Raw genomic sequence first — 15,689 nt, forward strand, 5'->3', positions numbered from 1 at the left:
ATACTAATTTTAACTATGAAATAAATGACTGGTCAGGCTGACTGGTTAGCATATCAGATTTTGGAGCTAAGGAAACTGGATTATTTACTCGCTCAGATCTACATTGATGATACATACCAGTTATTGCCCAGGTATGGATCTTACGGCGATAATTACTATTAAAGCTCTGAAATGAAAGTTCTTTGAAGCTTATGTTCATCTTAGAGACATAAAACATCTATCTTGCCATTAAGCTGTCTGAAGAAAAGGGAAAGGCCGGTGTGCAAAATTTTATGTCGGTTGGCTGGATGATCAGTGAACAAGGCCTTTGATAAGGTTGACATAAGATTATGAAACTTCATTGGAAGTTTACAGTTGTCTTTGATTATGATGGAAGTTTATCTAAATATAGGCTAAAGATCAAGGTCTCACATTGCTAAAAGGATGGTCAATACTTCAACAACACTGTCAACAATAACTTGCGACCAGTTTTACCTCTAATAGTTTTAATCTAGTTCGCACTTCTGATTTACGGGTCAAAGGTGAAGATCAGTGTTATCAATTTTAACTTGTTTGTATTTCAAATAAAAAAGTTGAGGCTCTGTGACAGCCTTAGTGACGGCGCTGTTAACAAGCAATTTTTTAACCTTGGCTATAAATCTAAGCCTTTCAAGATATTCAAATGAAACTTGGTACAATTGTTGTCTTTGACCAGTAAGACCCATTACTCTGGCTTCATAAATTGATTGTGATGCCTGTTTGGGGCAGAAAAATAGACTAGTGTTAGCATCTGTTAGAGGTGCTCTTTCAAAATCTTCATTATAGAACTTTCATTTTCAAGCACGCTCAAAAACAAGTCTAAAGTCATTGATGAAAATGATGCATGCATTAATTATTCTATAAGATTAATGGGGTAAGAAACACAGGCTTAAAAATAAAAAATGCATGAAAAAAGTACTCAACAAGATCAATCGGAGCTAGACAAAATGGACTTTTAAATATAAATTAAAAGAATGAACCCAAGAATTACTTTATAAGATCGATTGCAGTAGGACAAAACCAGCTTTAAATTAAAAACAAATAAAATACACAAGATAATTTTAAAATGGAAATAATGCACATAAAATTTTCTCGATAAGATCTATTAAAAGTAAAACACAAGACTTAAAAATCAAAATTTTATTGTTAATATAAGTTTAACAGAACAACCTTTTATTCATAAAAAGATAATACTTAATTTCATTTTATCACCATGGTGATGATGGCATGTTCATAGCAAATATCCAGTTCTTCAGGTATCGTATGTTAAAACAAGTATCTCATGCATTTAGCTATTGGCAATAATGTTAAATTTTGTTTCCTGGTACAATAATATTTTTTTCAAGGGATAATAATAATAATAATAAATGACCAAAAATATATTACAGACAAAGTTATGACAATATGTATAATTTTATTTAATTTTAAGTCAGATGTGGAATAACCTATTTTTCAAGGCCAAAAACCAATGTTTGTATAGTTTGTTTTTGTAAAATTTTACATGTTCTTTCCCTTCACTCCAAACCCTTTAAAAGGACAACATAATAATATGGGATCACCAGACATCAAAAACTTGCATGATTGTCCTCAGGACTCAGCTTTCCAAACATAAATTGCAGGATTAGTGCATGACCACTGCATCTCAATATAGAAATAGAGTGTTAAAACATTCTTTTGCTAAGCACTCAAAATAATGCAAATTTTGGGTGCCTGGTGAACCTATATTAATTTCATATTATTTGAAAGGGTTTACAGTGCAGGAAAAGGACATGTTAAAGCTGCACTCTCACAGTTTGACCATTTTAACAACTTTTTTTATTATTTTGTCTAGGAAAGAGCATTTTTGGCGTAAATATCTGCTCACTAATGATATAAGTTTGCTGACAAATCTCTATTCAGATTGCTTACAGTTTAAGAAAAATGCATATAACATCAATTTTTGAACTTGAATATAAAAATATGCGATCTGATTTTTTGTCAGCAGTCTGGTTTCCTTTAATTTTTGCAAAAATTGGCTCATTCCAAGACAAAAAAAAAAAGTTGTCAAAACGTTCAATCTGTGAGGGTGCAGCTTTAAACATACACAGAAATTGAATGAGAAACAAATTTTTGGCCTTGAAAAAAATAACAATATATAAATGTAGTTTTGGTCGTTTATTTCACATAGTAGTAATCAGAGGGCAATATTGTATCAAATGATACCAAACTTATATACGGTCACCAGGAAAATAGCAACATTATGGTCAATAGAGCTATCAGAGAGAAAACTATCTTCTGTGTATGTTTGTCAGCCCGATTAAGTAGAATATGTATATGATTTACATTGAAAAATTTAAAAAACAACATCCAAACACATTCTGTCATATTCAAAGAAAACATGACAATGAAATACTTATGCTTATTTCATTCTTATAACATATAAAATAAAAAACTCTGGCAAGCAATATATAGATAAAAAGGCAGAAGTAATTTTTCTTATATAAGTTTATGCTAAAGGACTTTATCTTTTAAAGTTTTCATAAAATCATTGTCATAAATGGCACATGAATGATTAAACAAAATTGAGGATTATTTTTAATGCGCATTTTTTTTCGATAAGCTTGTAAACTAAAATTATAATGTATAAATGCAAATTTATGGCTTCAAATTTGATCCTACACATATATGCAAAACACAAAGGAATTATAATAAATTCATATAACTATATTTGATATATCACATATGAATTTGATTTCTTTAATTAAATAATGGCAATTTCTTTCATGAAATGAATGAGACCCAAGTCCTTACCTAATAAAATGGCAACTTAAGACTTGAAATAACGAATCGAAACAATAAAATAAGCACCAATCTCCCATGAAAAAGAATTCCATTAAAATAAAAATTTAAGTTCCCATGTAGTTCTGTCTCTTCTGAAGAGAGCAAAAAAAAAACAGCTTAACAAAAAAGTCTTCTCAATACTGAAGAAAAAAATACCCTGACTGAAATATAAAGTAGTCCCTTAACCATTAAAAAGTAGTTCTAGGACCTGGAAGAAAGAAATCCATTATTTGTTCATAAAAGCAGTCCCCTGGCAATTTACGAAGAAGTCCTTAGACCTTTGAAGAAAGGGGGACCAATCGTTGTTCCAGAAATTAGTTCCCTCTAATCTGTTGAAGAAAGAAGTTCCCTCCCAACTGTTGAAGAAAGAAGTTCCCTCCCAACTGTTGAGGAAAGTAGTTCCATCCCAACTGTTGAAGAAAGAAGTTCCATCCTAACTGTTAAAGAAAGTTGTTCCCTCATTGAGCGGGTAGCTGGTCTATAGGTGTGTGGAACTTGAAGTCTTCTGGGAACAGTTTGTGTGCGTGAGGATACATTAGCTTATATGCCTGTCGGATAGTCACTTCTGCCACACCTGCTATGTCGCCAATCTCTGAAAATAACAACAGAAAAATGCTGAAACTATTTATTTGATAAATATATATGATGGAGTGTATTTAGAATTACTAAGCAAATTATATATGAGCCTGTGCCAAACTTGTCTGGATGTTTTCCATTTAGGAAAAAGTTTTCCAGCATTTCCTCATTTAAATTATGTAAACTTGATAGTTTTAGTAGTGTTGTGTGGGAGTGAAAAAAAACTAAACCACTGATATAAAGCAGAAAATTAGCTCCAAACACACACCAACAATGCTTTTCATTATCTTTTAACTTAAATTATTATTACTGTTTTAGTTCTTCATTTACTTATTTTTACAGATAGTGATCGTTTGACTGATGTTAATTCACCATTTAACAAATGTGACATCATCAGGGAAAAGTTAGTCCTTTTTTCAGGAAACTAGAATTAAGAGAATGGGACATGTCTCTTGTCAGGAGTGCCAATAAATTTTCTAGTTTTGGTCACCATGACCTTCACCTCTCACCTACTGACACCAAATCAATACAGTCATATTGTAATAAACAACATGCATATCAAGGTTGTATAAATATATAGTATCATTCACATGTATGGGAGGCGGGTCATAAAATCAGACCCAAGGCCACTTGTGGAAGCCGATAAGGAGCCTTGCCAAGTAGCCTTGCCAAGTAACCGGTTAAGCAGTATGTTCGAAGGCCAGATTTTTCAATCCAACTCACATATACATGATTGACAGATTGACACTACAACAAGTCATTATAAGTTAGCTATTGGAAACATGTGATAATGAAATATACAACACGGCTGAATAAAGTCATCCTTCAACATGTGAATGATGTGTGTCTGCAATGCTTTGCAGGTGACATAAAACAATTATACATGTCCAATGACAATGGTAATAATTTTCTTCAGTATTTCAAAATGGCAGCGTCTGTCTGAATACCGATATTAACTTAAATGTTACTTTTTCCTCAATATAACTCATTTCTGCAGACAAAGCCACAAATTTTAATCTCAAAACAGTTGAAAGGTTGCTCAATACAGATTTTGCCTATAGATAGTATGCAGATATTTTTCCATGTTTCCTCTGTGCATAATCTTTCGAAGCGACTATCTACAAAGCCTAACACAATAAATTTTGGTAAGGTGCATGACCCTACCAATAATAGAAACTGTTTTTATTATATATATATATATATATATATATATATATATAAATACATGTAAGTGTGTGTTTTAACACATTATTTAAAAACCTTTCAAGCTTTTTATAGAAGATCACATTAACACCATTCCCCAATGATGACAATAGCATCTTACATTAAGCCTGATAAAAAATAGCCTATCTACAATACCTGTTTTTGAAAAGAATGTAGCCCTAACCAAACCATTTTATTTTTTGGCCCAATAAAATACAGTATCTACAAGTGTATTGATTACCTTTCTGTGTTTTCTTGTCTTCGGATGCTTGTGAGGCCATGTAGATCGCGGCAGCAGCCACTGATACTGGACTGCGACTGTAGGAGGGTATATGGTCATTTATAGTAAACTACATGGACAGTTATTTATTCAAATCAACTTGTAATAAAACCAAGAATATCTGATCAATCAATTGAATTCTTATCAGTGCTGAACTATATTTCAAAATTCATTCCAATGTTTCCCAATTATTTTTAAGTATGACAGGATGCCTATTCATGGTCTTCATGAAGGCACGAGGTTGCAACCAAATAAAAGGCAGGGTGCAGCACCCTTCCATAATGCTTTAGTTCAACTGCAAGACCAGTTCTGAACACCACAAATGTGAACAAAATATGTCTGTCCATTTTGGTAGTACTTACATCATTGCTGAAGATTAAAGATATGAGCAATGATAACAACTTGTAAAAAACAACAGTAGAAAAGGTAATTTATGTTCAAGGAAGAGGATTATGGAATACACACCCCGGTACCAGGTAGAGATCTACAGCCTTCCTGGCGATGCATGTGGCTGCCTTCTGGATCTTGGATGACAGGGTCAGGTTCGAACAGAACCGGGCCTGGAAATATTAACGATATGTTAAGGTCATAGAAAGGGCATTGCTAGGAATACAAAAAGGGTTGTTTGTTGAGCTTAAAATCCTGTATATTCTGTTGAATCTGTAGAGACCTGCCACGTCTCTTCAGAGAGTAGACAGGGTCCATGGCTGTGATGGTCTATCACTTGGTATGTTTAGTTAAAGTCAACATACACGCATGAATATCATAATTTTGAATATTGACATGTATGCCATATCCCCTGGCGGGCAAAGAATAGGAAAAATGGTATGAAATAAAAGGGCACATGGTGAAAGGCTGTAATGTTTCCAGTGGGTAAGGTACAATCTGGCCATTATAGGTATTCTTCGGTCAATTAGGAGACTAAGAGTGGTCAATCAATATGAAAGTTTTCCCTAATTGATATAAACAAGCCACTCATTACAATTTATGTGACATTTTTAATATCTTTGCTAAGGGCTCAATTTTCATATGAGATGCAAGAAATAATTTTCACCTACAAGATCTTCAAAATCACATTTTGTTATAAATATCTTAACAATGTATTACCAAAATTAGAGGTAAGGACATGGGTCTTGCATGTGACCTGTCGTCTTGGTATGTCAAACACATGTGGCAAGTTATTTTAAAATATGTTGATACAAGAGAAATTTACAGCCCGGACTTGAGTTATGTAGCTGGACACATGGACGGACGGATGGACGGTGCGATTTTAATATGCCCACCTTCAGGGCCAAAAAAATTTTAATAGTAAAACTCAATCCTACCATGAAATCTCCTGTGGTAATGAGATCTACGTTGGTTTCCAGAGCCTTCAAGATGAGCTTAAACACTCGACCTATCTCTTTTTTTGAAACCTTCGATACAGCACATATTTCTGCAAATAAACACATTGATACTGTATATCATTTTAAATATGTAAGGTCCATCTTTTCAAGATTTCTTGATTTTGCACATTTTCAATGTTTTATTTGTAAAGATGCCACTATTTAAATTAGGTTTTAGCCAGGTTTTAAGTAAGGACAGGGTGGACAGGGTGCTTAGGGAGAAATGGGCACAATGTAATGGACTGTGAAGATGACCAAATCATCATGAACTTGGTGAAAAATGTCAGTAACTGTGGTTAATTGAAATAATATTAGATTTTAACTGACAAATATGTAAAGTTTGACTGTATTTATAATCATATTATAAGTATTAATCAAAACAGAAGAAATATTTGAGAATTGTATGCATTTCATGCCATAAAAGCAGAAGGGTACCAAAACTGGTCTCCTTTAGGGCATATTTAAGGTGCATCTACACAAGGACAGGGTGCAGAACTCTCTCACAACTCTTAAGCTTAACCTCTATGGTAATTTAGATATTGTCAAACATAAGTAAATGAATAATTCACTAGCTTGTAATTTCCTATCCTGATTAATAAATGGAAAACAAAATTTTTAAAACCAATATAGTTTGATGATGATTGTTTTACATGTCAAGAACATCACCATGGCAATGATACTTGCTCAACTTCATTCTTCCCAAAAACAGACTAGAAGCATTTGAAGAAATACACTAAGACGGCTGAATTCAATACAAATGATTCAATTAAAAATCAATTAGTTTGGATTTAACAAACCCACACTTAGAGGGGAGGGGTGGAAGTTAGGTGGGATTTTTTAACATTCTTTTCGTAATAAAAAGCCAGGAAAAAAATATGACAACAAAAGAGCTAAAAACATTCAGGCTGTGGTTATTCTTTGTGAATTTTATCATGTAAAGCCGAAACTATACATAAACTGTAGCAAAACTATAACATTACAGTTACCTTTGAATGTCCTGGGCACCCCTTCCTGTCTACAGGCGATGTACATACAAGCCGAGCAGATGGCATCGTTACTCCGGCCCTTCAGCGATTTTGTGTCATTCACTTGCTTAAAAAGTGTGTTCCCTCTGTCCTAAAATAGATTTCATTGGATTTTGCAATCAATGATTTAAATCTGAAAAAGAATCAAACTAATTATGTCCTCAAAATAAGCTATGTACCGAGGCTGTATTACAGAAGAATCTTAAGAAAAAAAATATTTGATTGTAATACATCTTTAAAACTTAAAATAGTTTCAATACTTTTAATGTAGAATAAACATTAAGCCTTACAGACAATGTGGAGTAATACAGGAATTTGTTGAATTAAAGAAAAACGTATAACAATTTTAACTTAACATCGCCCAAGGTAAGGTCACGATGTACTTAAAGTTAGAACGATAGTGAAATGGACATAAAATCCTGAATATTATTAGTAGTATAAATCATCATAAAATTTGACATTTCAGTAAACACATCATAAAATTTGACATTAAAGTGAATATCAATCGCATCTATTATTGGTATTAAGTTACTATGCAGCTCTTTAAATATCCAGATCATTTCCAGGAGCATTTTAAGCATTACATATGATACCATTAATTTTATTTATATGACTATTTCCCTATACAGTAGTAATTTGTATGTATACACATGTACATAAAGGTCAATATGCTTTCTTCAGGTGTACATAACAGCTGTTTATTGTCAATCCTGATAAATAGCCGCAGGTCTGATTGAGTAAGAGGGATTCAAGCCCAAAGCAAAGTGGCTTAGATCCCTTTTGAAATTGTATTTCTTTCAAGGTACTCCATTGTTTTTGTTGCAAACGTTTGAGCAAAACAGAATGTCTGTTCACTTTTTTTGCAACATTTTTCAATTCTTTTTTTAATAAATAAATTATTTAAATCATTATCTTAAACATAACTAACTACAGTCACAAGTTTTTTAAATAAGCTTAATCAATTTTCTTTTTTTCCAAAATTTATTATTCATTTGTTTGAATAACACACTTCATAACGGATTATTGGGTATAAAAAAGGGAATAAAAACACATGCAAGCATCTTATTGTTAAGTCTTAAGATACTTACAGCTACCATCTTAGGCAGGTTCAGTCTGTCGCCCATTTGAGAGATCTCTCTAAAGGCATTCAATAGCGCTCGATCAGAGGAATTCATCTGAAATATATCATGATGTGACTCTCTGTTTCATAGATAAAAGTTTTCATGTTTTTTTTTCATCATTTGACACAGAACAAATTGTTTATCTTCTTCCAGCCCAATCCTTATATTCATTATTTTTTATACTATTGCATATATATGTATGTTCTTTAAAAATAAAATATGTTTAAACCAAACCAGTATTACTGGAATATTACATGATTGCTGAGGATGAAAGATATATTGCAAAAGTTTTGTCCCCTCTGAGGGGGACAGGTAGATTTGCTCTCTTTCTAGAATTCTTGTCCAAGAAATTAAGTCAAACTTGAATTAAAATACATTCTTTACACAAATTATAAATTTTATGAGCATTAATGTGATGCCTTACTTATTTGAATATGCTTTAGAACACTTATTGATTTAAAAAATTAAGCTACATGTATTTCATCTTAAAACCTATCAAATTGGGCAATTTTATTTTAATTAATTAAACTGATTCATGTTCAAACCCATTATACCGGCAAACATCCCATAACTCACTGTGCGTCTGTTCTTGTACATGGGTTTTCCATTCTCATCCATCTGCTGCGTGGTCTTCGGGTCAAAGGCAATCATCGTAGACAAGTCGCCACCCTCCAGTAACGGGTTCTACCAAATGAGTAACACAAGGATAAAAGCTAATGTTATTGAGTTGCTCCTAATCTAGATTTGGTCAGTTCACACTTAGTAAATGTCAATTTCAAATAATATTTTGTGCCTTTTCACCATAACTTACAAGGGCTAAAATAAAAAAATCCCAATTTGCTTCAAGAAATTTCCCAAAATTGTTTGTAGGAAATATAATTAAATAGGATTCATTCACATGTTAAAAATTTGGTGAAAATAACAAAAATTAAGAGATTTATTAAGAACACAAGGAAAAAAGCAATGAAACTTACAAAATAAACTTTTTTCTCTCTTTGTTAATGATGGGCATTTTTCCGATCTCATGCTACAGTTCACTTATACTCCCAAAAAAGTAAAGCTAGACGTTGACCCAAATTTTCACTGAAAAAGCCCTTAACATTCATAAGTACCATACAATAAATTCAGTATCAAAGCAGTTAAAAGAAAACATTTTTATACCATCAACGTATTATCATATGGTTTGCTACAAAGCAAAATTCCTGACCATATATATATATTAACATAAATGTGGTTATATGCAAAAATTTAACCAGAATTTAAGTCTAATAATAAAGGGCCATTATTTGCAAAATACAGTTATCTAACTTGGTTATTCAATTACGTTGGGTGGTTGAATACCATAGTATAAAGTCTCTACAAAATACATCGAGTAGTTGCTTGCTGAGATATTATCCTATGTGTGCTAACATGCAAGACCTTAACCAGAATTTCTAAGTCTCATAATAAAGGAGCAAAAATTATATAATATGAAATATAGAGTTATCTTACTTGATTAAAAAAGAAGGTTAAATGGTTGGGAGCCTGTTTGTAAAGTTTCAATGCAATACATGATGTATTCGCTGAGGTATTGACTTAAAAGTGGTTACATGCAAAACCAGAATTTCTATGTCAAAAAAGGGGGCCATTATTTGAATTTAATGCAAATTAGAGTTATCTAACTTGGTTATTTAAGTAGGTTGGATGGTTGAGTACCATTGTATCAAGTCTCAATGCAATACCTCAAGTAGTTGCTGAGATATTTACCTATGTGTGCTTGCACACAAAACCTAACCAGAATTTCTAAGTTGAACAATAAAGGGCAATTATTTGCATTAAATGCAAACTAGAGTTATCTAACTTGGTTAATTAAGTAGGTTGGATGGATGAGTACCATTGTATCAAGTCTCAATGCAATACCTCAAGTAGTTGCTGAGATATTAACCTATGTGTGCTTGCACGCAAAACCTTAACCAGAATTTCTAAGTCGAATAATAATGGGCAATTATTTGCATTAAATGCAAACTAGAGTTATCTAACTTGGTTAATTAAGTAGGTTGGATGGTTGAGTACCATTGTATCAAGTCTCAATGCAATACCTCAAGTAGTTGCTGAGATATTAACCTATGTGTGCTTGCATGCAAAACCTTAACCAGAATTTCTAAGTCGAATAATAAAGGGCAATTATTTGCATTTAATGCAAACTAGAGTTATCTAACTTGGTTAATTAAGTAGGTTGGATGGTTGAGTACCATTGTATCAAGTCTCAATGCAATACCTCAAGTAGTTGCTGAGATATTAACCTATGTGTGCTTGCACGCAAAATCTTAACCAGAATTTCTAAGTTGAATAATAAAGGCCTATTATTTGCATTAAATGCAAACTAGAGTTCTCTAACTTGGTTAATTAAGTAGGTTGGATGGTTGAGTACCATTGTATCAAGTCTCAATGCAATACCTCAAGTAGATGCTGAGATATTAACCTATGTGTGCTTGCATGCAAAACCTTAACCAGAATTTCTAAGTCGAATAATAAAGGGCAATTATTTGCATTTAATGCAAACTAGAGTTATCTAACTTGGTTAATTAAGTAGGTTGGATGGTTGAGTACCATTGTATCAAGTCTCAATGCAATACCTCAAGTAGTTGCTGAGATATTAACCTATATGTGCTTGCATGCAAAACCTTAACCAGAATTTCTAAGTCGAATAATAAAGGGCAATTATTTGCATTTAATGCAAACTAGAGTTATCTAACTTGGTTAATTAAGTAGGTTGGATGGTTGAGTACCATTGTATCAAGTCTCAATGCAATACCTCAAGTAGTTGCTGAGATATTAACCTGTGTGTGCTTGCATGCAAAACCTCAACCAAGGGGTGACGCCGACGCCGACGCTTGGGTGAGTAGTATAGCTCTCCATATTCTTCGAATTGTCGAGCTAACAGGTGTTTTCATAGTAGGTGATGATTGCCCCAGTAGAGCAATCCAGTTCAATGGATTATGCAATTACTAATATGCATACATTATTCATAAACACTAAGCATATGCAGTAAAAGGAAGGGACATATGTCTTGCATGCGACATGTGTTTAAGGACTGAACACATGTGCAAAGTAATTTTAAAATCCCTATAATTGCATAACAAAGTTATAGCCTAGACAATGAAAACCAGATGCAAAGGAGTGATTTTTATATGCCTTCGATTGAGGCATTAAAATCTAAATAGGTTGTTAGGATGCTCCCAGAAATCCTTTCAATAAATATCATTTACACCATTTTTAATTTTATTTATCTCTGTCATGCAGACAAATAAATCAGTTCAGACTTCTAGTTAAAGAGATATATATATATATATATATATATATATATATATATTTGTCCCTTACTGTTAATAAACATGAGAGAGTATGGAGTAATACTAAAAGGATGAAATTATTAAAAGGCATGTTGGTACTTGGTAGTCACAAGTAAAATCAATTTTGATCTTATGGTACTGAAAGGTCAATTTAAGTGGCGCTATTTGGAAAAGTGCATAAAAAGATAATGCTGTGACATAATTTTCCAAGAAAATCAACCTGGCTTAGTTAATGCTACATGAGTTTTATTTAGCAGCATGGGAGCTAGAATCTGCAGCATGGGAACCAGAATCTATCAGAGCAATGAAAAAATCAAATTATATTTTTCAATGCAGTGAAAATAAAATTATATATTCATTTTCTGTCAGTATCATTAAACATCTTGGACTAGTACTAAATAAAAACAATTATGTTTTCCTCGACCCACCTCTGAAGCACCAACTCGAGATGGGTCCTTGTCGCTTTTCTCGTTGCTGAAAGTTCTCCACTCTGTACCAACATCTACCACCCTGTAATTGTGAAAGAAGTCATGTTCGTGAACTTACAAATGTAGTATGAACAATTGGCCATTATTAGAGAATGCCATGAGATCTGAGATATTTGCCCATTAAATGCAAAAATATCCTGTAAAAATTTCATTAGATGATAAAATTGTTAAATCATGTTTTTTCACTATCATCATCATTATTACAATGATAAATTGGTATAACAGACACACTAATTATGCATAATTGTGTAAACTACCAATTTAGTGAGCCAGCCACTATTTATATCTACCAGTTCACCTGATTACAATCAATTACAGCTGACTGCTTATTTACTGAAATAAATGTAGCGGCAAGTTTGAAGTTAACTGCTTTCTCATTGGACAAAACAATATGTTGAGGGCTTATGACAGAAAATGAGTCGCACAGTAATCAGTAATTACATGTACATGAAAAGTTACTTCAAAACATTCGATGCATACCTGACCTGAATACTAATTCCTAACTTTAATTACCTTTAATATTGCCATTTTAGTTATTCACCTTTCAAATAATTAAGAAATGCAGACCATTATCGGTTACTTTTATGATTTCATACACTAGATTGTAGAAATGTGGACACTCAGCTTGAATGCTTCTCTTGAACTGGATTATTTCATAGCACAAGTCTGAGGGCCAAAACAGCGGCATAACTCACTTATTACTCAAGCCACCATGTACATGTAGTACAGTATTTATACCTGTCCCCCACAACAAGCCCACATTCAGGACAGATCATATCACCAGCATGGTAGTCCTCCACCAGGGGTGTATCTGGGTGTTCAGGGCAACTCAGCACAGCCGCCCGAGGACTACAACGTACAAGTATTACAGTATATGTATAAATAAGTTAAGTCATAAATATACTCTATATATTAAAGCAAGACGGATATTAAAAGTTTACACAAATTACACATCTAGGCAAATTTAATGTTAATTTATGATTGATGTTGGTTTAGTTATAGTATCCAGGTATTCTGGGCAATTCAGCACAGTTGCTCGCAGTCTGCAATGTACATTATTATGTACTTGTAAGTAAGTTAAGTCATAAAATATACAAATAAAAGGATTTAAAGCATTGCAGATAATACCAGTTTAAACATATTACGCATATGGGCAAATTCTGTTTAATTGATATTAATGTTAAAGTTATGTAATCCGATAAGGAAAATGATATTGATGTTAAAAATTGATGGTGATGTGCACTTTAAAACAAAATGCAATTCATGGTAAAAGGCAGAAATCCTTCAACAAGAAGAAAAAACTTCACCAAGTCGCCAATTTTAATAAAATGAGCCCTGAACTAAATACTGAACCCTATCGTAAATTCAAACTATCAAGTTTAGCTATTCGTACGTGACAGTTAACTCAAACTGTATTCATGTATTAGTCTCAGAAGGGTTGCTTCTAGACTAAAATAATAGACGTGTTATACAGGTTCTTCAAATTCCCTTACATCTAAATGGGTTTGTGCAAAAACAGGGGGGGGGGGGGGGGGGGGGGGGGGGGGGGGGGGGGTTGAAAGAAATTGAATTTGTATTAAGAGAGGTATAAAGGTTTATATTCAAATTCTACCATGTAAGTGCAATTTTAAACAAAACAAGCATTTAAATGCATTTAAATACAGGATTTACCTTTCCAATAAAACAAAACTTGACTGACACAGACAACAATTATGCCAAGTGTAACAACTCGACCATCTCTGGCAAGCTTCAAAAAAGACCTCATAAATACAATCATAACAACTCGGACATGGCCGAAGTGTTCCGACAGTTGTAAAACTAGTTGTAAAATTGTGAACTGCAGCCTTGCACGTACCCTTCATGTATATATCGTTATGTTTTGACGATATGAAATAAAGAAAAAAAAACATCAAACTCATAATAATTTGTTGGAATTTTTTTTGTGTACCTACCGAATATAAAATAACATTATCAGGTAATATTTCTTGTATCTTATAGACGCAATATGCTTTAACCCGGAATCTCGATCAGAATAACTAGTCTACCCACTTTCGGTACAAAACAATTTTTATGTGATGGACTTGCCATATATCAAAAATAGTAAAAATTCTATCAACATACAATTATTTGGACTAGGTTGCTTCAATCTTTATAAGTAAGTGTATTTTATAACTAAGGTTTTCACTAAATATTCAATTCACACTTTGTAAAACCACCAAAGACACTAGATTTATTCATTTGTTTCTGATTCCCAACCTACCCCATTTTTCAACCGACGCTAGACATTTTTATTGCTTAGAGAAATATATATTTTTCATTTGATTATATTAAATATACTGGTTGAGAAGCAGTTTCCGACAGTTTTTAAACGTTTTTATTGAATTATTTATACGTGTTTATATATCTACTAAAATTGTTCACATTTTTTTATAACTACAGCTCAAGCTGCTATTGTCGATATATTTCTTACATGTGTCACACATGTAAGAAATATATCGACAATAGCAGCTTGACCTAACCCTCTGCTTGTAGATGCCATGTTTCACTTCAAAAATGAAACAGAAATTTAATAAAACTTCTGCGTCACGTCACATAAAGTGTATCAAATAGGGGCGCAAAGAGGGTACTTACATTGTTCTGATAAGCTTGTGATGAGAAGCAGCATGAGGAAACACCCGAGTGTTCACAAATATGTACACAATGATCATCGTTTGTATAAGTCAATTAAGGAAAACCTTGTAGCTATTCATAGATATGCAAATTAGGTTTACACGCATGCGCAATACGCTGCGCGTGCAGATCCCCCACGTGCAAGTTTGTGTACAAAATGAAAAAAAAACATTAAACATTAAATAATTATAAAAGTTTCTTATGTGTAACTGCTTTCCGTCGGAAACTGCTTCTCAACCAGTATATATTAAAAGTTGAAAATGAATCGTTTTTTTTTTTTTTAACATTACCAACTATGCTTACAATGATTGAAATCATTAAACATAAAGATTTTTGGAAACAAGAAACTATCACGAAAGAAAATACTTTCAAGGGTTTTCCTTAAAAGTATTTGATTTCGTGATATTTTCTTCCGTGGTTATCCGAACTTACAATGAAATAACATATCCGAATATATGCATATTTAAAAAAATATCATATTTACTTTGATCAATAAGACTGCACTTAAAACGCGACTTCACTGTAATTTTTCAAACAAATACTAACCCTTTGCTTGTAGATGCCATGTTTCACTTCAAAAATGAAACAGAAATTTAATAAAACTTCTGCGTCTTCTATACTTCCATTTTTGCTTTGGTGCAATAACCAATAATGAACCAAACTACTCTCGGGTCAGAATATATATTAAAACATGTTATTAAGATGACGCTTCATATGAGACATTTATGAAAGACTTAGATTCATTTAATTTATTTAAAGTTATATATTCTA

At 32.7% G+C, this 15,689-nt stretch overlaps 1 protein-coding gene across 2 annotated transcripts; it reads right to left on the reverse strand.

The window, feature by feature from the left end:
- Positions 1-1,143: 1,143 nt before the first annotated feature.
- LOC128224720 (transcription initiation factor IIB-like) lies at positions 1,144-15,599 on the reverse strand. Of its 2 annotated transcripts, none has more exons than XM_052934697.1 (10): positions 15,465-15,599; positions 12,987-13,097; positions 12,189-12,270; positions 9,005-9,112; positions 8,396-8,482; positions 7,269-7,398; positions 6,223-6,332; positions 5,363-5,457; positions 4,859-4,935; positions 1,144-3,430 (listed from the first exon to the last, which is right to left on the reverse strand). In XM_052934697.1, exons 1-10 carry the CDS (start codon positions 15,482-15,484, stop codon positions 3,297-3,299), a joined length of 954 nt encoding a protein of 317 aa, XP_052790657.1. In that variant the 5' UTR covers positions 15,485-15,599; the 3' UTR covers positions 1,144-3,296. The 2 variants fall into 2 exon arrangements, with proteins under 2 accessions (XP_052790657.1, XP_052790658.1); XM_052934698.1 differs by lacking the exon at positions 15,465-15,599 and adding an exon at positions 14,768-14,850.
- Positions 15,600-15,689: the final 90 nt, after the last annotated feature.

Source organism: Mya arenaria, chromosome 17 (assembly GCF_026914265.1).
Source record: "Mya arenaria isolate MELC-2E11 chromosome 17, ASM2691426v1".
Lineage (NCBI taxonomy): Eukaryota > Metazoa > Mollusca > Bivalvia > Myida > Myidae > Mya > Mya arenaria.